At 36.5% G+C, this 26,650-nt stretch overlaps 1 protein-coding gene across 4 annotated transcripts in view; it reads left to right on the plus strand.

The window, feature by feature from the left end:
- The window catches only part of AKT3 (AKT serine/threonine kinase 3), a 384,805-nt gene that overhangs the window by 180,613 nt on the left and 177,542 nt on the right, over positions 1–26,650 (plus strand). For all 4 annotated transcript variants that reach the window (XM_082834471.1, XM_082834473.1, XM_082834470.1 and 1 more), the window contains exon 5: positions 21,400–21,544. In XM_082834471.1, coding sequence (XP_082690597.1) covers positions 21,400–21,544 — 145 coding nt within the window. The remainder of the gene's footprint in view (positions 1–21,399; positions 21,545–26,650) is intronic.

The following is a 26,650-nucleotide window of genomic DNA, read 5'->3' on the forward strand; positions in this document are numbered from 1 at the left end:
TTTGGGAAGTTTTCAGCTATTATTTTTCCAAATAAGCTCTCTGCCCCCTTTTCCCTTTCTTCTCCTTCTGCGACTCCCGTAATGCATTTAATGGTCCATTTGATGGTACCTCATATGTCCCTTAGGCTTTCTTCACTCCTTTTCATTCTTTTTTCTTGTTGCTCCTTTACCTGGATAGTTTCAAATGACATGTTTTTGAGTTTGCTGATTCTTTCTTCTACTTGATCGTGACTGCTGTTGAACCTGTCTGTTTAATTTTTCAATTCAGTTATTGTATTCTTAACCTTCAATTTAAAAATATATATTCTCTCTCTGGTGATATTCTCATATTGTTCAAGTATCATTGTACTGAGGTCATTGAGCATCTCTCTTACAGTTATTTTGAATTCTTTGTGAGATCATTGATATACCTCTTTGTCTGTAGGGCCTGTTTCTAGAGAATTATTTTATTTTATTGCATTTTATTATTATTTTTTTTGGCTGTACGCAGGCCTCTCACTGTTGTGGCCTCTCCCGTTGTGGAGCACAGGCTCTGGATGCACAGGCTCAGTGGCCATGGCCCACGGTCCTAGCCGCTCCGCGGCATGTGGGATCTTCCCGGACTGGGGCACGAACCCATGTCCCCTGCATCAATAGGTGGACTCTCAACCACTGCGCCACCAGGGAAGCCCTTTATTAGTATTTTAAATGAACTGCCTTAAACTTATAAATTAATTTGGAAAACATTGATACATTTATAATATTTAGCATTACACTGGAGTACATGCTGTTTATATTTACTTAAATACTTTGGTAGAGTTTTCTTTCTATTTGAAACAGCAAGCTAATTTTTAGCTATTTCATATTTTTATTGCTTTTGTGATTAGGATGTTTGTCATTATTTTTTCTTATTTCTTGTGTCTAGAACGAAAGCTGTTGGTTTCTGTTTATTATGTAACTCAAAACATTTATTCTTTTGTTGACATAGCATCTTCAGGTAACACCAGTTTTGTCTCTTCCTTTCTGATCATATTGCCTATTATTTCTCTGTGTTTCTAAGCAATATTTAATAATTTTCATGACAGCAGATATACTTTTTTCTCCAATTTTAATAAATGCACTTCAAAATATTCACTGTTAAATATAATTTTTAATATACTTTATTATGTCATACAGGAACATTGACATTATGAAACAAGTCATTTCCTTTTCTTATAACTAATCACTTTGTCACCACCATGCCCCACTACACTCACACCCCCAACTGCATGTTCACACATACATGCCCCTTGTGTTATAGCTATATTTATTTACCTGTAGTTTACCAAATACTAATGGTGGGTTCTCACATCACCTGGAGCTCTTTCTGGCTTTTTTTGCCCCTATGATAGGAATACCTTCCTTTGTCTGTCTGTTCCTCACATTCTCTTCCTGTACCAACTCATTGTACATTTCCATTTATAAATCACCTTTTTCTTTTGATCCCCATCCCAAACTTTCCATTGTTTTTCTTAGACACCACTGTACTCAATACATACTTGTTATATTTTACCTGTAACACCTTGTGATACTTATTCACAATACCAATAGGCTTCCCCTATCACTGTAAGTTCTCCCTACCCCATGCCTTATTTGAGCTTTAGCAGCACTCATATATTAGATATTTTAATTAAATACTTGTTTCACATAAATGATTAGCTTATGAAAATTGTTTAGTTTTTGTATAAGATATATACTTTAAGATGAATATGTTTTCATAGGGGTCTCTGTTCTGTTTTCTAAATTGACTGCATTTTCCAACATTACATAAGAATTAGAAAATTGGATACCTTCTTTCAGTTAGTGAAATACTTGGGCCCAATATTCTTTTATATATATACACACACACACACACACACACACACACACACACACACACACATACACAAACACACACACACACACACACACACACATCTGTGTTGTTCACTTATGGTGAATTTGGTAATTTTGGTTAGTAGTCCACCTAAGAACTTACTAGAAAAGCTGGACAGAATTTTCACAAAAAGGGTTGGGGGGAGGTGACATCCAAGAGCCAATAAGGATGTGAAGAATTATGGGTCAAAACACTCTGGAAGAAAGAAAGCCAGAATAGTGAGCCCACTCTTTCTCTAGGGGTATCTGCCAATTCTAGAAGACATGTCTGAGATGTTAAGATTTGGAGTAACTGTCAGATCTGTGAATCAAATTTTGGAATCCGGGGCCTACCAAAAGGAGACATGGTAAATGACTATATTTTAGGTGGGCTCTCTAAAGGACTATACCCTAGAATAAAATGTAAACTGGATTTAGACTTACCTTTTAAGGATTGAAGTCTAGCATTAAATTATCTCATTCTTTAAATTTGGTTAACATAATCCCCTTTTGCGAGTCTCCTACAAGCCTGCTAAAAGCAAATCTCTAAAAGAAGATTATATCTTATTAGGCCTCAAACTATTTCCTTTTTCATGTACATTGTTCAATACTCATTAAACAAAACAAGTATACAAATATTCAAGACAGTGTGGCCAAAACCACAAAAACAAAATAGACAACAGAGTCAGATTCATAGGGGCTCCAGATAATTGAGTTATCAGGCAGATTAAAATAAATATGTATTAGTATGTTCAAGGAAATAAAAGTTAAGGCTGAGAAATTCAGCATAGAGCTAGAAATTATAAAATAATGAATAAAATGAGAATTATAAAATTAAAAAATAAGATATTTAAAGTTCTTAGTGTTAGTGGGAGGTTTTAGTAATAAATTTGGCCTAGCATTAGGGAAAGTCAGTGAACTCAAAGATATGGTTCTAATAATATCCAGTTGAAAAATGAAAAGATAGAAGGATAGAATATAATGATAAATAAGAGCCAAATGTAAGATAAAGGGAATGCAGTGAGATGGGCTTACATAACACACATTTGGAGTCTCAAAAGATAAGAGTGAAAGAATGGGGCAGAAAGTATTTGAAGAGATAATGGCTGAAAACTTTATAAAATGTCTAAAAAGATATCAAATCACTTATTCAAGAAGTCCTATAAATCTTATGGAGAAAAAATAGAAGGAAAACTCACCTAGTTTTGTTAGACTTTTGAAAACAAAAGAAAGTGGGAAAATCAACAAAGCACATAGAGATAAAAGATACTTTGCCTTCAGAGGAGCAACAATGAGATCAAGAGGTAAGAGATCAACAGAAACCACTGACATGGAATGTATAGAATGGAATGATAGTCAGAGTTAATGTGCTGAAGGAAAATAAGTGCTAATGACCTAAAATATTTTCCAGAAATAAAAGTAAAATGAAAATATTTCAGTTGAATATTTTAATAATTTCAGTCAAATATTGATAACAATTTAAGAGGTATGGCCAACATGGTGGATAAGGGAGACGTTGAGCTCTACTCCTTCCACAGGCATATCAGAATTGCAACTGTTTACAGATGAGAACAACCTGAAGACTAGCAGGAGAGATTTTTCAAAACTAAAGATATAAAAATGGGTAGGAGAAGTGGAGACAGTTGCAGAGGTTTTCCCCAAAGGGTGAGAGGTCCAAGCCTTACATCACGCTCCCCAGCACAGGGATCCTGCACCAGGAAGAGGAGCACCCAGAATGTCTGGCTTTGAAAGTAAGCAAGGCTCACATATGGGAGAGCTGGAGGACTGTAGGAAACAGACTTGCTCTTAAAGGGCTCATGTAAAATCTCCCAATGCAGAGGCCGCAGAGGCAGTAATTTGAAGAGAGCCTGAGTCAGACCCACTTGCTTGATGACCTTGAGCCTCCCAGAGAGGCAGAAGGCAACCATGACTCCCCCTAGGGATATAGATGCTGGCAGCAGCCATTTTGGAGAGTTCCTTCTACCAAAAGGACACTGGTGCTGGTAAGCAGCATTTTGAAGTTTTCCCTCTAGATTATCAGCACTGGTAGCTTGCCCACCCATCAGCCAGGAAGCACCAGCATGGAACCCAACAGGTCCTGGCTCTGCCCACCAGCCCCAGGGCCCCACACACCAGTGGGTCTGGATCAGCCTTGGGAGCCCTCAGGCACCACAGTCAACCTACTAGCAGGCCAGTAGCATCACTGGGACCTCCCAGAACCCGCAAACAGCTGGCTTGGGACATGACCTAGCTATCCCACCAAACGGGTAGCACCCAAATACCCTGGGCCCTGAAGCTGGTGACCCCAGAACCTGGCCTTGACCACCAGAAGATAAGAACTAGCCTCAGCACCTCCTGGACCATGAAGCCAGCTGTACTGGGACCCAGCCCCACCCACTAGTAGGCTGGCAGCCTCCACATGTCAGGGCCTGTTATCCAACCAACTCGGGGGTCAACACCCCCTACCACTGTGCCTATGGTGGTCAGCCCTGCCACAAGAGAAGGGCCCATACAGCCCACATGGAGGCACCATATAGCTCTGGTGACCAGAGGGAGGTGTGCTGCTAAGCCCCATATGATGATTCCTACATAAGTCCATTTCTCTAAACTGGGAAATGTAACCAACCTACCTAATACATAGAAATAAAGACAGAGAATTATGCAAAGTGAGGTAACAGAGAAATATGTTCCAAACAAAGGAACAAGATAAAACCCCAGAAGAACTAAGTGAAGTAGAGGAAAGCAATTTACTGGATAAAGAGTTCAAGGTAATGATCATAAAGATGCTCAACATACTCAGGAGAAGAAAGGATGAACACAGTGAGAAGTTTAACAAAGAGTTAGAAAATGTAAAGAACAACCAGAGAAAACTGAAGAATACAATAGCTGAAATACAAAATATGCTAGAAGGAATCAATAGTAGATTAGATGATAGATGGAAAGATCAGTGAACTGGAAGACAGAGAGTAGTGGAAATCACACAAGATGAACTGAAAAAAGAAAAAGGAATTTTAAAAAATAAAGTTAGTTTGGGCTTCCCTGGTGGCGCAGTGGTTGAGAGTCCGCCTGCCGATGCAGGGGACGCAGGTTCGTGCCCCGGTTTGGGAGGATCCCACATGCAGCGGGAGCGGCTGGGCCTGTGAGCCGTGGCCGCTGAGCCTGCGCGTCCGGAGCCTGTGTCCCGCAATGGGAGGGGTCGCAACGGTGAGGGGCCCGCATACCGCAAAAAAAAAATAAATAAATAAAAATAAAGTTAGTTTAAGAGACCTGGGGACAACATCAGACATACTAACATTCACATTATAAGAGATCCCGGAAGGAGAAGAGAGAGAGAGAGGAGAGAACTTATTTGAATAAATAATAGCTAAAAACTTCTTTAACCTGGAAAAGGAAACAGACATCTGGTCCAGGAGACATAGAGGCCAAAATAAAATGAACCTAAAGAGATTCATACCAATACATACTGTAATTAAAATGGCAAAATTTGAAGAAAGAGAATCTTGAAAGTAGCAAGGGAAAAGCAAGTAGTTATGTACAAGGGAACGTCCTTAAGACTATGAGCTGATTTTTCAGTAGAAACTTTTGCAGGCCTGAAGGGAGTGTCATGATATATTTAAAGTGATGAAAGGAAAAAATCCTACAATCAAGAATGCTCTACCTAGCAATGCTGTCATTCAGATTTGATGGAGAGAGAAATAGTTTTATAGACAAAATCTAGAAGAGTTGAGCAGCACCAAACCAGTTATACAAGAAATGTTAAAGGGACTTCCCTGACTGGGAAATAAAAGACCACAACTAGAAAATATGAAAATTAATAAAGGAAACATCTCATTGGTAACCAGGCAAATATATAGTAACGATGGTACATCAATCACTTTTAAAGCTAGTAGAAAGGTTAAAAGACAAAAGTAATAAAATAATTTATAGCTACAATAAGTAGTTAAGGGACACACAAAACAAAATGATGTAAAATATGTCTAAAACATTAAATGTGTGTATGGGGGTGGATTGTTAGAATGTGTTTGAAGTTAAGTGATCATCAACTTAAAATGATCACATACAATGTTAATATAATGCAAATATGATACTAAAGCTAGTCATCATGTCACTAGGGAAGAGAACAAAAGAAGAAAGGAACAAAAAATAACCATAAAAACAACCAGAAAGCAATAAATAAAATGCCAGTAAATACAAAATGCCAATATATAGAGTTTAAAGCAAAGACTTTAGCAAGAGACAAAGGAGGATATACATGATGATAAAGGGATCAAGAAGAACATATAAAAATTGTAAATATATATGCACCCAACATAGGAGCACCTAAATACATAAAGCAAATATTAAAGGGAGATATTGACAATAACACAATAATAGGGGACTTTTAACATCCCACTTACATCAATGCACAGATCATCCAAACAGAAAAATCAGTAAGGCAATACTGGCCTTAAATTTCACATGAGACCAGATAATATACATACACACACACACACACACACACACACACAGAGAAAGAGAGAGAGGATATTCCATCTAAACCCAGCAGAATACACATTCTTTTCAAGTGCACATGAAAGACTCTCCAGGATATATCACATGCTAGGCCACAAAACAGGTCTCAACAAATTTAAGGATTGAAATTATATCAAGCATCTTTTCCAACTATGAAGGTATGAGACTAGAAATCACCTACGTGGACACATGGCAGCTAAACAATATGATACTAAATAATTAGTGGGTCACTAAAGAAATCATAGAGGAAATAAAAGAATACTTTGAGACAAATGAAAATGGAAACACAATGATTCAAAATCAGTGGGATACAGCAAAAGCAGCTCTAAGAGGGAAACTTGTATTAATACATGCCTACCTCAGGAAACAAAAGAAATCTCAAATAAGCACCCTAACCTTTCACCTAAGAAAACTAGGAATAGAAGAATAAAGAATAAACAAAACCCTGAATCAGTAGAAAGAAAAATAATAAAGGCCAGAGTAGAAATTAATAGAGACTGAAAAAATAATAGAAAATATCAATGAAACTAAAAGCTGGTTCTTTGAAAAAGTAAGCAAAATTGAAAATCCTTTAGACAGACTCATCAAGAAAAAGAGAAAAGGGCCAAAATAAATGAAATCTGAAATGAAAGAGGAGACATTACAACCAAAACCACAGTAAAGAAAGGATCATGAAAGAATACTGTGAACAATTATACACCAGTAAAATGGACAACCTAGAAGTAATGGATAAATTACCAGAAATGTACAATCTCCCAAGACTGAATGAGGAAGAAATAGAGTATATGAACAGACCAGTTACCAGTAATTGAAATTGAATCAGTTAAAAAAAACCCAAAACCTTCCAGCAAACAAAAGTTCAGGCCAGGCAGCTTTTCAGGTGAATTCTACCAAACATTTAAAAAAGAGCTAATATCTATCCTTGTTAAGCTATTCTAAAAAAATTGAAGAGGAAGAAATGCTTAAATAAATGGTGTTGGGAAAACTGGCTGCTTCATGCAAAAGAATGAAACTGAACTACTTTCTTAAACTATATACAAAATAATCAAAATGAATTCAAGACTTAAATGTGAGACTTGAAAGCACAAAACTCCTAAAAGAAAATATAGTCAATATGCTCTTTTTATAAAAAAAAATATTTATTTATTTATTAATTTACTTATGGCTGCATTGGGTCTTCGTTGCTGCATGCGGGCTTCCTCCAGCTGCGGCGAGCAGGGGCTACTCTTCATTGCGGTGCACAGGCCTCTCACTGCAGCGGCCTCTCCCGTTGCAGAGCATGGGCTCCAGGCACACGGGCCTCAGTAGTTGTGGCACACGGGCCCAGCAGCTGTGGCTCGCGGGCTCCAGAGCGCAGGCTCAGCAGCTGTGGCGCACAGGCCTAGTTGCTCCATGGCATATGGGATCCTCCTGGACCAGAGCTCGAACCTGTGTCCCCTGCATTGGCAGGCGGACTCCCAACCACTGCACCATCAGGGAAGCCCTCAGTATGCTCTTTGACATCAGTCTTAGCAATATTTTTTTGATAGGTCTTCCCAGGCAAGAAAAACAAAAGCAGAAATAAACAAATGAGAATATATCAAACAAAAGCTTCTACACAGTGAAGAGAACCATTAACAAAACAAAAAGGCAACTTACTAAATGGGAGAAGATATTTGCAAATTATATATCCAATAAATGGTTAATATTCAAAACACATAAAGAACTCTCACACAGTTCAATATCAGGAAAACAATCTGAATAAAAAGTAAGCATAGGATCTGAATAGACATTTTTCCAAGGAAGACATACAGATGGCCAGCAGACCCATGAAAAGATGCTCAAAATGGAAATCAAAACCACAATGAGATATCACCTCACACCTGTTAGAATGGAAATTATCAGAAAGATAAGAAATAACAAGTGCTGATGAGGATGTGGGGAAAAGGGAACCCTTGCACACTGTTGGCAGGAATGTAAATTGGTGCAGCCACTATGGAAAACAGTATGGAGGGTCCTTAAAAATTAAAAATAGTACTACCATCCAATCTAGCAAGTTTACTTCTAGTTATTTTTCTCAAGAAAATGAAAACACTAATTTGAAAAGATGTATGCACCCTTGTGTTCATTGCAGTATTATTTAAAGTAGCCAATCTATGGAAGCAACCTTATTGTGCATCCATAGATGAATGGATAGCAAAGATGTGGTATGCATATACAATGGAAAAAAGAATGAAATCTTGACGTGATAAAATGGATGAACCTAAAAGAGTATTATACTAAGTGAATAAGGCAGACAGAGACAAATACCATATGATTTCAGTTATTTGTGGAATCTAAAAACAAAACAGAAACACATAGATATGGAGGACAAACAGGTGGTGGCCAGATAGGGAGGATGCAAAGAACAAAAAAATGGTACCTATGTGATGTAATGAATGCTAATTAGCTTTACTGAGGTATTCAGTTCACAATGCATATTTATATTTTTAAAGGAATTTTAAAGTGCAGAGCAGAGAAAAGATTACTGATACAGTTTGTTACCAGCAGGCCTGCTGTAAAGGAAATCCTTCCTCAGACAGAATAAAAATCATTCCAAATGGGAGGAAAGATGTAAGAATAAATGAAAAACAGTTAAAATAGTAAATAAGTTGATAAAGCCAAGTGAGTATTGATCTTATGAACAATAATAATATATTTTGTGGTTTGATTATATAAAGAATAAAACAAATCTGAAATAATAGCATAAATTGAGGTCAACGGGAAAATGGAGTTCATTTCTAGAGACCTCACTGCATTTTCTGGGAAGAGTTAGAAGTACTGATATATTAGACTTTGCTAAGTCAGGGGTGAATGTTATAATTTCAAGGATAACTTCTAAAAGGAAAGGAAGGGTATGATGATCACCAAGATAATATGAAGAGAAATAGAATCATAAAACATTAATGAATCTGTTTTACATTATATAAGTGAACTCTGTGTAAGTTAAGAGTATATTTTAAAATAATACAGGATAAGATGGCTGAAAACCCTGAAGGAAAACCAAACTGGAATCCTGAAAAAAGTATAAAATAATAAAACAAAACCAGAAAGGCAAAGAGGAAAATAAGAAGAGGAAACAAGCAGAAAAAATAAAACAGTGGACTCTTGTGCAACCATATAAATAATTGTATTAAGTATTAATGTATTTAACACTGCAGTTAAAAAGCAGAGAATTTCAGAATTGATGAAAATGCAAGGTTTACCTAAATACTCTCTGTAAGAGATGTACTTTAAAGAGAGCTAGGTTGTATCATGCATTCATTAAGCATAAAAAGGAGATTTGCTATATTATATGAGATTTCAAAATAAAATATTACTAGAAACTAGTAAGACAGCTATGATAAAAGGGTCGATTGATCTGGATGATATACAATTATTAATATGTATGCATACAGTAACGATTAAAAAGAGAAAAACAGACAATCCCACCATCATATTTGGAAATTAAAAAATTTTTTTCAATAAGAGCAACTAGACAAAAAATCAACAAAGACATAGAATTATACTGCCACCATGATGTAATTGATATTTACAGACTACTACACCCAAAATTGGCAAAATAAACAGTTTTCAAATACATATGGTTAATTCACCAGGATTAATTGTATCCTGGTTTATAATCCTGGATTATAAAATGATTGATTAGAAATCAAGTGAATAAGAAAACCAGAAAAGCTGCAGGTGTTTGGAAATTGAATAACATACCTCTTAGTAATCACTGAGTCAAAAACAAAATTCAAAAGAGCCATTACAAATTACAGCTGATCTTTGAACAATATGGTTCGAACTGCACTATTCCACTTATATGTGGATTTTTTTTTCAATAAATACATTCTCCAGCGCTACACAATGCTTAGTTGGTTGAATCTGAGGATGCAAAACCACAGATACAGGCGGGTTCAATATGGCAGAGTAGGAGGACATGGAGCTCTCGTCTCCTCACAACTACGGCACCTACCAGGCACTGATGGGGGAGTTTGCACACCTGAGGGGATGGGAGGAACCCCCGAGCGATCGGGTAGGACGTTGGGGGAGTGAAGGGGGAGGATAAGTGGAGGCCAGACAGGACCGGTGCCCCTGAGGGGTGGCTGGGGGAGGGGAAGAGTTCCAACGCCTGGAGGGGCCCACTCACAGAGAGAGGACCAACAGGAACAGAGAGAGACTCTCAAGGGATCAGAGGATTGGAAGGGAACACGGCCAGTGTTTCCCCTGCCCACTTGGGCCTAGGGAGTCTGCTGAGGTCCAGGGCTTGATCTTCTGACCTCTGAGGGCCACTCTGGATGCATGGGTCCTGGGGGTGTGGGAGGGAGGGGGAGGAAAAGTAGAGGCTAGATGGGGACTGGTGCCCCTGAGGGGTGGCTGGGGGAGGGGAGGGGTTCCCACGCTCGGGAGGGGCCTACCCATGGTGAAGAGATCAGCGGGAATGGAGGGAGACCTTCTCGGGATCGGAGGATCAGAAGGGAACACAGCCAGCATTTCCCACACCCACTCAGGCCCAGGGAGCCTGGTGAGGTCCAGCACCTGATCCTCTGCCCTCCAAGGCCCCCTCTGGCCATGTGGGGCCTGGGGGCATGGGAGGGAGGGAGGAAAAGTAGAGGCAAGAAGGGACTGGTGTCCCTGAGGGACAGCTGGGGGAGGAGAAGGGAGGGGCTGGGGGAGGCGTCACCCCAAGACCCCTCTGGGGGCCTAGGCCCCACCCCACCACCATCCCCCCAGGGCCTCTTCCGCCCACCTAAGCCTAGGCCCTGCCCCCGCCTAGCCCCGCCCCCCACAGCTAAGCCTTTTTTTTTTTTTTAAACAGCATGAGCAAGTGGGTTTTATTCCAGAAATGCAACATTGATTTAATATTAAGCCTCAATTAAGTATACCACATCAATAGAATAAAGGACAAAAACCACATTATCATCTCAGTAGCTACATAAAAAGCATTGGGCAAAATTTAACATCCCTTCATGATAAAAACACTCAAACTAGAAATAGAAAGAAACATCTTCAACCTGATAAAAGACATCTATGAAAAACCCACAGCTAACACCGTACTTAATGGTGAAAGACAGAAATTCTTCCCCCTAAAATCAGGAACAACGCAAGAATGTCATCTCTCACCAATTCTATTCTATATTGTTCTGGAGGTTCTGGACAGGGCTATTAGGCAAAGGAAAGAAATAAAATGAATCTACATTGGAAAAGAAGTAAAACTTTTCTATTTGCAGATGAAATAATCCTGTGTATAGAAAATCCTAAAGAACCCCCACCTGCTGCACAAAACTATTAGACCTAATACAGGAACTCAACAAGGTTACAATACAAGATCATATACAAAAATCAATTGTATTTCTATTCACTTACAATGAATAATTCAAAAATGAAATTAAGAAAACAGTTCCATTTACAATAGCATCAAAAGGATAATATACTTAGGAATAAATTTAACAAATGACATACAAGACTTGTACACTGAAAACTACACAAAACATTGTTGAGTGAAATTAAAGAAGATCTAAATAAGTGGAAAGGCACCTCACATTTACGGATTGGAAGACTTAGTGTTAAGATGGCAATACTCCCCTAGTAGACCTACTGATTCAATAAAATCCCTATCAAAATTTGAACTGCTCTTTCCCCCCAGAAATTAATAATCTGACCCTAGAATTCTAACAATAACAAATAAAAGGGTCCTGGAATGGACTGAAAGTCTTGAAAAAGAAGAACAAAGTTCAAGTACTTACAATTCCCAATTTCAAAACCCACTACAAAGCTACTATAATCAAGACAGTATTGTACTGACATAAGGATAGTATATAGACAGATAATGGAATAGAATGGAGAGTCCAGAAACAAACCCATATCTCTGTGGTCAATTGATTATTGTCAGGGGTGCCAAGGCCATTCAATGGCAAAGAACAATGTTTCAACAAATGGTCTTGGGATAACTGGATGTTCACATGCAAAAAAATGAATTTAGACCTATACCTCACACTGTATACAGCAATTAACTAAAAATTGATCAAAAACCTAAATGTAAGAGCTAAAACTATAAAACACTCAGAAGAAAACATAGATGTAAATGTTAATAATCTTGGATTAGGCAGTGATTTCCTAGGTATGATACAAAAAGCACAAGCAAGAGAAGAAACAAAAATAGGTAATTTGGAATCATCAAAATTAAAACTTTTATCCTTTAAAAGACACTGTCAAGAAAGTGAAAAGGCAACCCATAGTATGGGAGAAAATGTTTGCAAATCATATACGTTATAAGGGACTTGTATCCAGAATATACAAAGAAATCTTACAACTCAATACAAAAGACAAATCACACAATTAAAAAATGGGCAAAGGATTTGAATAGAAATTTCTCCAAAGAAGATATACAAATAGCCCATGAGCACATGAGAAGGTGCTCAACATCATTAGCTTCAGGAAAACAAAAATCAAAGTCACAGTGAGATACCACTTCACATGCACTGGAATAGCTACAATAAAACAGACAGCTAATAGCAAGTGTGGAGAAATTGGAAGCCTCATACAGTGCTGGTTGGAGTGTAAAATGGTACAGCTGCTTTGGAAAACAATATGGCATGTCCTCAAAAGTTAAATATAGAGTTACCATATGACCCAGCAATTCCTCTCCTAAGTATATACCACAAAGAAATAAAAACTTATGTATACTCAAAAAAACTTATATATGATGTTCATAGTAGCATTATTCATAATTGCCAAAAAGTACAAACAATAGAAATATCCATGAACTGACAATTGGATAAACAAATATGGTACATTTTTACAATATAATGTTATTCAAAAATGATAAGAAATGAAGTACATCATGGATGAGCCTTAAAAACATTTTGTTGGGCTTCCCTGGTGGCGCAGTGGTTGAGAGTCCGCCTGCCGATGCAGAGGACACAGGTTCGTGCGCCGGTTTGGGAAGATCCCACGTGCCGCGGAGCGGCTGGGCCCATGAGCCATGGCCGCTGAGCCTGCGCGTCCGGAGCCTGTGCTCCGCAACGGGAGAGGCCACAACAGTGAGAGGCCCGTGTACCGCAAAAAAAAAAACAAAAAACATTTTGTTAAATCACAAGAAGCCAGTCGTAAAGAACAATATATTGTATGATTCCATTTATGTGAAGTGCTTAGAACAGGCAGACAGACAGAAAGTACATTGGTAGATGCCTACAGTTAGGGTTTCTCATCGGGGTGATTAAAATGTTCTTAAATGTGCTTAAGTTACGGTGATGATTGCACAATTTTGTGAACATACTAGATATCGCTGACTTGTTCACATTAAAGGAGTACTTTGTGTGATATGTGAATTATATTCCAAGAAAGCTGTTAAAATTGATATACGTAAATAAATTAATTAAATAACACTTCAGTCCATGTCAGATATTCCAGTAATCCCAAAGCTTCTCTGGAAATGACTGCTGTGATGCATGGATTGTGGTATCTTGGCTCCCAGGGCAGAGGTTGGGCCTGAGCTCCTGTGGTGGGAGCACTGAGTCCAAACAGCTGGACCAACAGAGAAGCTCAGACCCCAGGGAATCTTAATTGGAGCGAGGTCTCCTGGAGATCCTCATCTCAGCACCAACACCCAGCTCTACCCAACTGCCTGCAAACTCCAGTGCTGGATGCTGCAAGCCAAACAGCCAGTAAGACAGAAACACAGCCCCACCCATCAAAAAAAAAAACAGTTGACAAAAACATTTTACAGATGGAGGAGCAAGGTAAAAACCTACAAGACCAAATAAAAGAAGAGGAAATAGGCAACCTACCTGAAAAAGAATACAGAGTAATGATAGTAAAGATGATCCAAAGTCACAGAAATAGAATGGAGGCACGGATCAAGAAAATACAAGAGATGGTTAACAAAGACCTAGTAGAACTAAAAACCAAACAAACAGTGAATAACAACACAATAACTGAAATGAAAACTACACTAGAAGGAATCAGTAGCAGAATAACTGAGACAGAAGAATGGATAAATGAGCTGGAAGATAGAATGGTGGAAATAACTGCTGAGGAGCAGAATAAAGAATGAAAAGAACTGAGGACAGTCTCAGAGACCTCTGGGACAATATTAAATGCAACAACATAACAAATTATAGGGGTCCCAGAAGAAGAATAGAAAAAGAAAGTGTCTGAGAAAATATCTGAAGAAATTATAGTTGAAAACTTCCCTAACGTGGGAAAGGAAGTAGCCACCCAAGTCCAGGAAGCACAGAGAGTCCCATATAGGATAAACCTTAGGAGAAACACACCAAGACACATATTAATCAAACTAACAACAATTAAATTCAAAGAAAAAAAATTAAAAACAGCAAGGGAAAAGCAACAAATAAAATACAAGGGAATCCCTATAAGGTTATCAGCTGATTTTTCAGCAGAAACTCTGCAGGTCAGAAGGCAGTGGCAGGATATATTTAAAGTGATGAAAGGGAAAAACGTACAACCAAGATTACTCTACCCAGCAAGGATCTCATTCAGATTCAACAGAGAAATCAAAAGCTTTACAGGCAAACAAAAGCTAAGATAATTCAGCACCACCAAACCAGCTTTACAACAAATGCTAAAGGAACTTCTCTAGGTGGGCAATACAAGAGAAGAAAAAGACCCACAAAAACAAACCCCAAACAATTAAGAAAATGGTAATAGGAACATACATACCAATAATCGCCTTGAATGTAAATGGATTTAATACTCCAACCAAAAGATACAGACTGGCTGAATGGATACAAAAACAGGACCCATATATGCTGTCTTTAAGAGATCCACTTCAGACTTAGGGATACATACAGAATGAAAGTGAGGATATGGAAAAAGCTATTCCATGCAAATGGAAATCAAAAGAAAGCTGGAGTAGCAATACTCGTATCAGATAAAATAGACTTTAAAATAAAGGCTTGTTACAAGAGACATGGAAGGACACTACATAATGATCAAGGGATTAATCCAAGGAGAAAACATAATAATCATAAATATTTATGCACCCAACATAAGAGCACCTCAGTACATAAGGCAAATGCTAACAGCCATAAAAGGGGAAATCAACAGTAACACAATAATAGTGGTGGAATTTAACACCTTATGTACACCAATGGACAGATCATCCAGACAGAAAATAAATAAGGAAACAGAAGCTTTAAATAACACAATAGAGACCACATAGATTTAATTGATATTTATAAGACATTCCACCCGAAAGCAGTAGAATACTGCTTAAGCTCACAAGGAACATTCTCCAAGATAGATCACATCTTGTGTCACAAATCAAGCCTCGGAAAATGTAAGGAAATTGAAATCATATCAAGTATCTTTTCTGACCACAACGCTATGAGATTAGAAATCAGTTAGAGGAAAAAAGCTGTAAATAACACAAACACATGGAGGCTAAACAGTGCGCTGCTAAAAAACTAAGAGATCACTGAAGAAATCAAAGAGGAAATAAAAAAGTACATAGAAACAAATGACAACAAAAACACAATGACTCAAAACTGTTTCCAAAACACAGGAAAAGCACTTCTAAGGGGGAAGTATGTAGCAATTGAATCTCACCTCAAGAAACAAGAAAAATCTCACATAAACAATCTAACCTTACACCTAAAGCAACTAGAGAAAGAAGAACAAAGGAAACCCAAAATTAGCAAAGGGAAAGAAATCATAAATATCAGAGCAGAAATAAATGAAATAAAAATGAAGAAAACAATAGCAAAGATCAATAAAAACAAAAGTTGGTTCTTTCAGAAGATAAACAAAATTGATAAACCTTTAGCCAGACTCATCAAGAAAAAAAGGGAGAGGACTCAATACAGTTAGAAATGAAAAAGCAGAAATTACAACTGATACCACAGAAATACAAAGGATCATGAGACTAATATAAGCAACTATGTGCAAATAAAATGGACAACCTGGAAGAAATGGACAAATTCTTGGAAAGGTACAATTTTCCAAGACTGAACCAGGAAGAAATAGAAAATATAAACAGACCAATCATAGGTACTAAAATTGAAACTGTGATTGAAAATCTTCCAACAAACAAAAGTCTAGGACCAGATCACTTCACTGGCGAATTCTATCAAATATTTAGAGAAGAGCTAACACCTATCCTTCTTAAACTCTTCCAAAAAATTGCAGAGGGAGGATCACTCCCAAACTCGTTCAACGAGGCCACCATCACCCTGATACCAAAACCAAAGATATCAGACAAAAAAATTACAGACGAATATCACTGATGAGCATAGATGCAAAAAGGTGCTTAGAGAGAAGTGTATCACCTCTAATGCTTGTATTTGAAAAGAAGAAAGTTCTCTAGTCATTAAATTTCCATCTTAAGAAAGTAGAAAAGTAGAGTAAATTAATCCCAGAGCAATCCAAAAGAAGGAAACAATAGAGAGTAGAATTCAATTAAATAGAAAGCAGAAAAATAATAGGGAATAATCCATAAACAAAAGTTAGTTCTTTGAAATACTTAATAGAATCAAAAAATGTCTTGGAAGATTGTTAGGAAAAAAATAGAAAAAAGAGGGAAGACACAAATTACTGATACTGACCCCTAGAAAACATTGGCAAACTTGAACAGCTCAATATCAATGAACAGTATTGAGTTTGAGTAAAAAATTTTTCCTGAAGAAAAACTCCAATTCCAGATGGCTTCACTGTTTACTTCTGTCAAGTATTTGAAGAGGAAATATTACCAAGCCTACACAATTAATTACATAAAATAATGGAGGTGGGAACCTTTCCCTTCTCATTTTATAAGGCTAGTGTCACCCTCATTCCAAAAAATGGTCAGTGCTACCATAAGAAGAGAGAACTATATCAACAAAATATTAGCAAACCAAGTCCAACAACACATAAAAAGATCATACACCATAACCAATTGGGATTCATCCCAAGTTCACAAGGATGGTTCAACATACACAAATCAGTCAATGTGGTACACCACATAAAAGCCAAAAACCACATGACCATCTCAATAGATGCAGAAAAAGCATTTGACAAAATTCAACATGTATTCATGATTAAAACTCTTACAAAAGTGGGTATAGAGGGAACATATCTCAAGATAATAAAAGTTATTCATGACAGACCTATAGCCAATATAATACTCAGTGGTGAAAAGCTGAAAGCTTTCCCGCTAAAATCTGGAGCAAGACAAGGATACCCACTCGCACTTCTTCTATTCAGCATAGTATTGGAAGTCCTAACCATGGCAGTCAAACATGAAGAAGAAATAAAAGGTATCCAAACTGGAATACAAGAGGTCAAATTGTTATTATATGCAGATGATAATATATATACAAAACCCTAAAGACTCCACATAAAAACTACTAGAAATGATAAACGAACTCAACAAGGTAGCAGGATACAAGAGTAAGATACAGAAATTGGTTGCATTTCTTTTCACCAATGATGAACTATCAGGGAATATAAAAAAAATACCTTTAAAAATTGCACCCCCCAAAATAAAATACTTATGAATAAATTTGATCAAGGAGGTGAAATACTTATATACTGAGAACTACAAAACATTAATAAGGGAAATTGAAGATAATTCAAAGAAATGGAAAGATATCCCATGCTCTTGGATTGGAAGAATTAATATTGTGAGAATGGCTATACTACTCAAAGCAATCTACAGATTTGATGCAATCCCTATCAAATTACCCATGACATTTTTCACAGAACTAGAACAAATAATCCTAAAATTCATATGGAACCATAAAAGACCCAGAATGACCAAAGCAATCCTGAAGAAAAAGAACAAAGCAGGAGGCATAACCCTCCCAGACTTCAGACAATACTACAAAGCTACATTTATCAAAACAGTGTGGTATTGGCACAAAATCAGACATATGGATCAATGGAACAGTACAGAGAGCCCAGAAATAAACCCACACACCAGTTGTCAATTAATCTTCAACAAAGGGGGCAAGAATATACAACAGGGAAAAGACAATCTCTTCAGCAAGTGGTGTTGTGAAAGTTGGACAGCCACATATAAATCAATGAAATTAGAACACATCCTCTCACCATACACAAAAATAAACTCAAAATGGCTTAAAGACTTAAACATAAGAAATGACACCATAAAACTCCTAGAAGAGATCATAGGCTAAACATTCTCTGACATAAATCTTAACATTGTTTTCTTAGGTCAGTCTCCTAAGGCAATAGAAATAAAAACAAAAATAAACAAATGAGACCTAATCAAACTTACAAGCTTTTGCACAGCATAGGAAATGATAAACAAAACGAAAAGACAACTTACAAGAATGGGAGAAAATATTTTCAAATATTGCAACCAACAAGAGCTTAATTTCCAAAATATACAAACAGCTCATAACAACAACAAAACAAACAGCCTAGTCAAATAATGGGCAGAAGACGTAAATAGAGATTTCTCCAAAGAACAAATATAGATGACCAATAGGCATGTGAAAAGATGCTCAACATTGCTATTAGAGAATGCAAATCAAAACTGCAATGAGGTACCACCTCACACCAGTCAGAATGTCCATCATTAAAAAGTTACAAATAACAAATGCTGGAGAGGGTGTGGAGGAAAGGGAACCCTCCTACATTGTTGGTGGGGATGTAAGTTGGTGCAGCCACTGTGGAAAACGGTATGGAGGTATCTCAGAAATCTACAAACAGAATTAGCATATGATCCAGCAATCCCACTCCTGGGCATATATTCATACAAAAGTATAATTCAGGGCTTCCCTGGTGGCGTAGTGGTTGAGAGTCCACCTGCTGATGCAGGGGACACGGGTTTGTGCCCCGGTTCGGGAAGATCCCACATGCCACGGAGTGGCTACCCATGAGCCATGGCCGCTGAGCCTGCATGTCCGGAGCCTGTACTCCACAATGGGAGAGGCCACAACAGTGAGAGGCTCATGTACTGCCAAAAAAAAATTAAAAAGTATAATTCAGAAAGCCATGTGCCCTTATGTTCATAGCAGCTGTATTCACAATAGCTAAGACATAGAAACAACCTAAATACCCATCGACAGATGAATGAATAAAGATGTGGTACATATATACAATGGAATACTACTCAGCCATGGAAAAGAACAAAATAATGCCATTTGCAGCAACACGGATGCAACTAGAGATTATCATACTAAGTGAAGTAAGTCAGAAAGAGAAAGACAAAATATGATATCGCTTATATGTGGAATCTAAAATATGACACAAATGAACCTATCTATGAAACAAAAACAGAATCTTAGACCTAGAGAACAGACTGGTGGTTGCCAAGGGAGAGGGAGTTGGGGGAGCGATAGAATGTCAGGTTGGGGTTAGCCGATGTAAGCTTTTATATATAGAATGGAGAAACAACAAAGTCCTACTATATAGCACAGGGAACTATGTTCAATATCCTATCATAAACCATAAAGGAAAAGAATACATTAAAAAAAGCATGTATATATATTTAACTGTATTACTTTGCTATACAGCAAAATTAGCATTGTAAATCAACTATAGTTCACTAAAAATATTGATTTAAAAAAAGAAGAAGTAGCCCAATGTACTTGTGACTATAGTCAATGCAAAATTTCTTAACAAAAGTTTGACAAATCAAATTCAAAAAATATGCAAGAAAAAGGTTAATACATTATGACTAAATGGAGTTTATACTAGAATTCAGTTGTATTAACATCTGAAAATCATTCAACTAATTTCACTGTATTAATAGGATAAAAGAAAACTACATGATCATTTCAACAGGTGCAGAAGAAGCATTTGAAAAAATTCAACACTCTTTCATAACAAAAACACTCAGCTGGCTAGGAATGGAAGGGAACTTACTCAACTTGATTAAGAGTATCTACAAACTACAGGTTAATAATACTCAAAGGTAAAAGGCTTGATATTTTCTCTCTTAACATGTGGAACAAAGAATGTCTGCTGTCACCACTTTTATTTAACATTGCACTGATGGTCTGTTCTAGTGCATTATAAGGCAAGAGAAAGAAATGAAAGGGAAACACACTGGAAAGGAAGAAGTAAATTGCTCTTATTTGTAGACAGTATGGTCATATTTGTAGAAAATTCAGAAAAATAAAAGCTGTTAGAAATAGTAAATGAAATTATTAAGGCTATAGAATAAAAGGTCAACATAGAAAAAGCAATTGTGTATCTAAATACTAACAAGAAAAATTAGAAAATGAAAAAAAATTAAACTTCCATAATAGCATAAAAGAATACTTAGAAATAAATTCAATTAAAGATTTGCAAGACATTTTCACAGAAAATTACAAAACACTGCATTAGAAAATTGAAGACCTAAATAAATGGAGAGCTATACCATGTTCATGGATTGGAAGACTTAGTTTATTAAGATGGCAATTTCCTCCAGATTGACCTACAGATTTAATGCAATTCTAACAGACTTTGTCTTAAGAAATCTGCAAACTGATTTTATTTATATGGAAATAAATGATCCTTTATCTGATAGCACAAGTGTCAAAAAGTAAAAGCTTCATACTACTGCTCCTGAGATTTATTATTTAAGCTACAAACTGTGCCTATCATTTTTTAAAACAGAAACTTACCTATGATCTGGGAACAGTTTTTGCCTTTGAAAGCTTTTTCTTGGAACATCTGTTGGACCATAATAAAAAAACTGAGTATGTCAGTGATGGACTTACAATGGCTAAACAATACATTTTAAAAATGTGGCAAAGTTTTGGGAGTTCATATACTTTATAGATAAGATGTGTGCAGAGAATTAAAATTTAACCGTACTTTAAAGGATTTTTAGTCAGTTTTCTTACAATTGTCTTCTCCGTCTCCCCTTCTCCTCCCCCTCCTCCTCCTCCTTCTTCTTTGTTAATATACCTCCAAATAAATGCTAGTATATCTTGAAGTAAAGATGGGGCTTATGTATTACTCTGGAATAGACGTTGTGTTGATTTTATATTTTATAAAAGAGAAATATTTGCATCATTACGATTCTTTATTAATGGGAATTTTTTCTTGTTTTTGTAGGGAAGAATGGACAGAAGCTATCCAGGCTGTAGCAGACAGACTCCAGAGGCAAGAAGAGGAGAGAATGAATTGTAGTCCAACTTCACAAATTGATAATATAGGAGAGGAAGAGATGGATGCTTCTACAACCCATCATAAAAGAAAGGTAGAAAAGAACATCTTACTCCCCTCCTCAGCACAACATTTATATGTGTAGAATAAATATGTTAACAACTGCCATTTGCAAAAACTGTTAGCCAATTATCTTACGATATGCTATTATATTGGTGTGGATGGTTTTTAATCAGGTGAATCTTAAACCTGTCATTGTTTAAAACGAAATAATTGAAACATCACTTTATTTCAGTGTTTCAGCAATTACCACTGAATGCTGAAAGGGCTGTTAGGAAGTTGTGATTGATGTGCCATCATACTACTTTATAATTTGCATTTTTCCCTTATTGTTTTTAATACTATTTTAGAAACTTGGAAATAAAGTGTTTTCCCTAGTATGGTCCTTTTCTATTTGGCATTCTGTGTTCTGAAAGCAGAAGGTGAAATGGCTCTGGTATACTTCCTGCTTTGTGCCCCAGCCTCACTAATGTCAGCAGGAAAGCAAACAGTCTTGGAAATTATAGCTTTTTATTTTAGTGGCTGCTTCTGAGCCAATGAGAGAAATAGATTTTTTCTTCCCTCAGTGCTCCAGAATAATAATTGCCAATTTATATATTTATGAAAATTATAAATTATGTTTTTCATTGCTATAGAAAATTGCAAAGCAACTCCCTATGTAAAAAGTGGTATTTTAAGATTAAGGGTAAAAGTATTCAAAATAGATGAACATGCCATTTTTAATGTTAGAATATATTTGTTATAATAGATTTTAAATTAATCTTCAGGTAGGAAAACGCTAATTCTTAAGGTAATGATCCATGTAATTTGGTATTAGCACAGTGATTAAGAACTCTTTGGAGTTAAACTTCCTGAGTTCAAATCCTCTTTTTCCTATGTGCTAACCATGGGAACTTGCTGAGCTTTACAGTTACAACTTAGATTTAGTTAATCATCCTTTCCTTACCTGAAATTTCTATTCTAATTAGAATAATATTCTATACTTGATCTTGGCCAAATGTCTGAGAACCCTGTATGTCTTCCTTGAAGAATAATCCTCTATTTGTTAGTTGAATTTTATCCCTGTTTTCTTTTGAATCACCTTAACAACGCTCTGCCCTTGTTCCTCAGGTACTGCAAAGAGAAAAATACAATCTAGCTTTACCCACCTTCTCAGAGAGAAAAAAGCTTCTTTTGCTCATGTATATGCACATGTACACAATTAATTTGAAATTTGACTATGCTTATAAATTTAAAGTCATATCCTGATTATTGTCACCCTTTGAGTAATAAACTACCTTGTTCAGTAACAAGCTAGACTGCTGCAGAACTTCTTAATAAGAAAGATTAATAGTAAGATGCTGTTTAGGCAGTTAGAGGTTGAAAGTGGGAAGTTTATAACACTCTAACTAGAAATACTGTTACTGATAGATGTAAGAATTTTGGAAATGAATATGAAAATTTGCAGAAGAACTTTGAATGAAGAGAGACAACCATTTTGAAAGATATAAAAATGGAAAACTATGGAAGATCCTTTTTTTTCTGTTAAGGCAGGTTGTAAATAATTATTAAAGCATAATACGTTTTCCTGTTTTTTTACCAGTGTTGATTATCTTAGAATTTATCACCTTCACTAATTATCACTTATAAAGATTTATTATATGCTTATTTTGTGCTAGGCTCTGAGCAGTACTTTTATATGTGTTATCTCATTTGATCCTCATAGGAATCATATGAGGTAGGTACTGTTATCCCATTTTACAGTTGAGTCCTATGATATTTAAAGAAGTTAAATATCTTATTCAAGCATATAATGACTTTACACACTATGCAACTTCAGTATGCAGTTTACTTTTTTTTGATTCACATATCTTGAGCTTCTATAATCTCTATAATTGTTATAGTCATAACATAAACGAACTATATTAGAAACAAAATTATACAGATAGGCTCTCTTATATTTGTACTCTGTTTCTCAAAATAGTATGTCAAATTGTTGCATTTACACAGTGCTTGAATATTAGTTAATTTCATTTTATATTAGAGCACCCTTGGAAAAATCAGTAGAATTTTAATATTATAGAATACTGGTAGAAAGTGAGGTTTTTGTTGTCCTACAGCTTGAGTTCATGTCCTGGGTCTACAGTGTGTGTAATTGTGGGGAAAGTCCCTTAATCTTTCTGTCCTTTAGTCCCTTCATCTATAAAAGGAAGATAACAGTGGTACTTACCTCATAGAGTTGTGAGGATTAACATATAGTTTGGAATATATGTGAAGTACGTGTATACTAAGTGCTCAATGAATATTAGCTATTATTAGCTAGTATTCTACTTTATCCACATAAAGATAATTAAACATTCACACATTTTTAAACTGGAGTCTCCTAGAATTCTCTTGTTGAAAGTAAGCCTCCAAAATGAAAAATTGATAGAAGTATTTTGAATTTGGGAGGTCGGGGTCTATTGTCTTATTTAGCCTATATCTTATTTCCATTGTAATTTAAAATTTTTATTTAATATGAAATAGTATAAAAAGTTTGAAATAACAAAAAGTCCAGAAAAAGAACATTTGTATCACTAACTATGCTATAACAATCGTAATAACTTGGTTCAAAAGGGTGAAATATTACTATCACTTCCTTAAGATGACTCTAAAACTACAGTTGACACATGAACAACACAGAAGCTTGGTGAGCTGCCCTCTGCACAGTTAAAATTAAGTTATAGTTAAAATAAGTTATAGTCGGCCCTCTGTGTCCCAGTTCTCCCTATCTGTGGTTCCTCTGATGCAACATTTCCTCCATATGCACTCTTGTTTTGTATCTGTGGCTCTGCATTTGAGGATTCAACCAACAGTGGATCAAAAAAAATGAGTAGAAAAAAATCCACATGTAAATGGATCCACAGAACTCAAACCCATGTTGTTCAAGAGTCAGCTATATATCCTTTATGAATTTCAGTTATAAAAAGAATGTACAAGTTCAGATTACTTTAAATTTTAGATTGTAAACACAAATATTTTCAGATAAGAATATCCTTCTCTGAGAGATAGCTTCAGGATGGCGGAGGAGTAAGGCATGTAGCTCACCTTCCTCCCCACGAATACATCAAAAATACATTTACATGAGGAACAGCTCCTACAGAACATGTACTGAACGCTGGCAGAAGACCTCAGACTTCCCAAAAGGCAAGAAACTCCCCACATACATGGCTGTGTGGCTAACAGGGTCTTGGTGCTCCGTCCAGGTGTCAAGCCTGAGCCTCTGAGGTGGGAGAGCCGAGTTCAGGACATTCGTCCACCAGAGACCTCCCGGCCCCATGTAATATCAAATGGCGAAAGCTCTCTCAGAGATCTCCACCTCAACAGGAAGAGCCAGCTACACTCAACAACCAGCAAGCTACAGTGCTGGGCACCCTATGCCAAACAACTAGCAAGACAGGAACACAACCCTACCCATTAGTGGGAAGGCTGCATAAAATCATAATAAAGTCACAGACACCCCAAAACACACCAGCAGATGTGGACATTCCATCCAAAAACAACAGAATACACTTTCTTCTCAAGTGTTCATGGAACATTCTCCAGGATAGATTATATCTTGGTCACAAATCAAGCCTTGGCAAATTCAAGAAAATTGAAATCATATCATGTATCTTTTCTGACCACAACGCTATGAGACTAAATATCAATTACAAGAAAAAAATCTGTGAAAAATACAAATACATGGAGGCTAAACAATACTACTAAATAACCAAGATATCACTGAAGAAATCAAAGAGGAAATCAAAAAATACCTAGAAACAAATGACAATGAAAACACGAGGACCCAAAACCTAAGGAATTCAGCAAAAGCAGTTCTAAGAGGGAAGTTTATAGCAATACCTACCTCAAAAAACAAGAAACATCTCAAATAAACAACCTAACCTTACACCTGAAGCAGTTAGAGAAAGAAGAACAAAAAAAACCCAAATTTAGAAGAAGGAAAGAAATCATAAAGATCAGATCAGAAATAAATGAAAAAGAAATGAAGGAAACAATAGCTAAGATCAAAAAAACTAAGAGCTGGTTCTTTGAGAACATAAACAAAATTAATAAACCATTAGCCAGACTCATCAAGAGAAAAAGGGAGAAGACTCAAATCAATAGAATTAGAAATGAAAAAGGAGACATAACAACTGACACAGCAGAAATACAAAGGATCATGAGGGATGACTACAAGCAACTCTATGCCAGTAAAATGGGCAACCTGGAAAAAATGGACAAATTCTTTAAAAGCACAACCTTCTGAGACTGAACCAGGAAGAAATAGAAAAAATGAACAGACTGATCACAAGCACTGAAATTGAAACTGTGATTTAAAAATCTTCCAACAAACAAAAGCCCAGGACCAGATGGCTTCACAGGCGAATTCTATCAAACATTTAGAGAAGAGCTAACACCTATCCTTCTCAAACTCTTCCAAAATATAGCAGAGGGAGGAACACTCCCAAACTCATTCTATGAGGCCACCATCACCCTGATAGCAAAACCAGACAAAGATGTCACAAGAAAAGGAAACTACAGGCCAATATCACTGATGAACATAGATGCATAAATCCTCAAAAAAAAACTAGCAAACAGAATCCAACAGCACATTAAAATGATCATACACTATGATCAAGTGGGGTTTATCCCAGGAACGCAAGGATTTTTCAATTTACACAAATCAATCAATGTGATACACCATATTAACAAATTGAAGGAGAAAAACCATATGATCATCTCGATAAAAGCTTTCACAAGAAAAAGCTTTTGACAAAATTCAAAATTTTGAACTTTTGATAATTGATTAATGATAAAAACTCTCCAGAAAGTAAGCATAGAGGGAACTTACCTCAACATAATAAAGACCATGTATGCCACAGCCAACTTTGTTCTCACTGGTGAAAAACTGAAACCATTTCCACTAAGATCTAGAACAAGACAAGGTTGCCCCTCTCACCACTATAATTCAACATAGTTTTGGAAGTTTTAGCCACAGCAATCAGAGAAGAAAAAAAAATGAATCCAAATCAGAAAAGAAGAAGTAAAACTCTCACTGTTTGCAGTTGACATGATACTATACATAGAGAATCCCAGAGATGCTACCAAAAAACTACTAGAGCTAATCAATGAATTTGGT

The sequence above is a fragment of the Leucopleurus acutus genome (genome assembly GCF_964270905.1).
Source record: "Leucopleurus acutus genome assembly, chromosome: 2".
Lineage (NCBI taxonomy): Eukaryota > Metazoa > Chordata > Mammalia > Artiodactyla > Delphinidae > Leucopleurus > Leucopleurus acutus.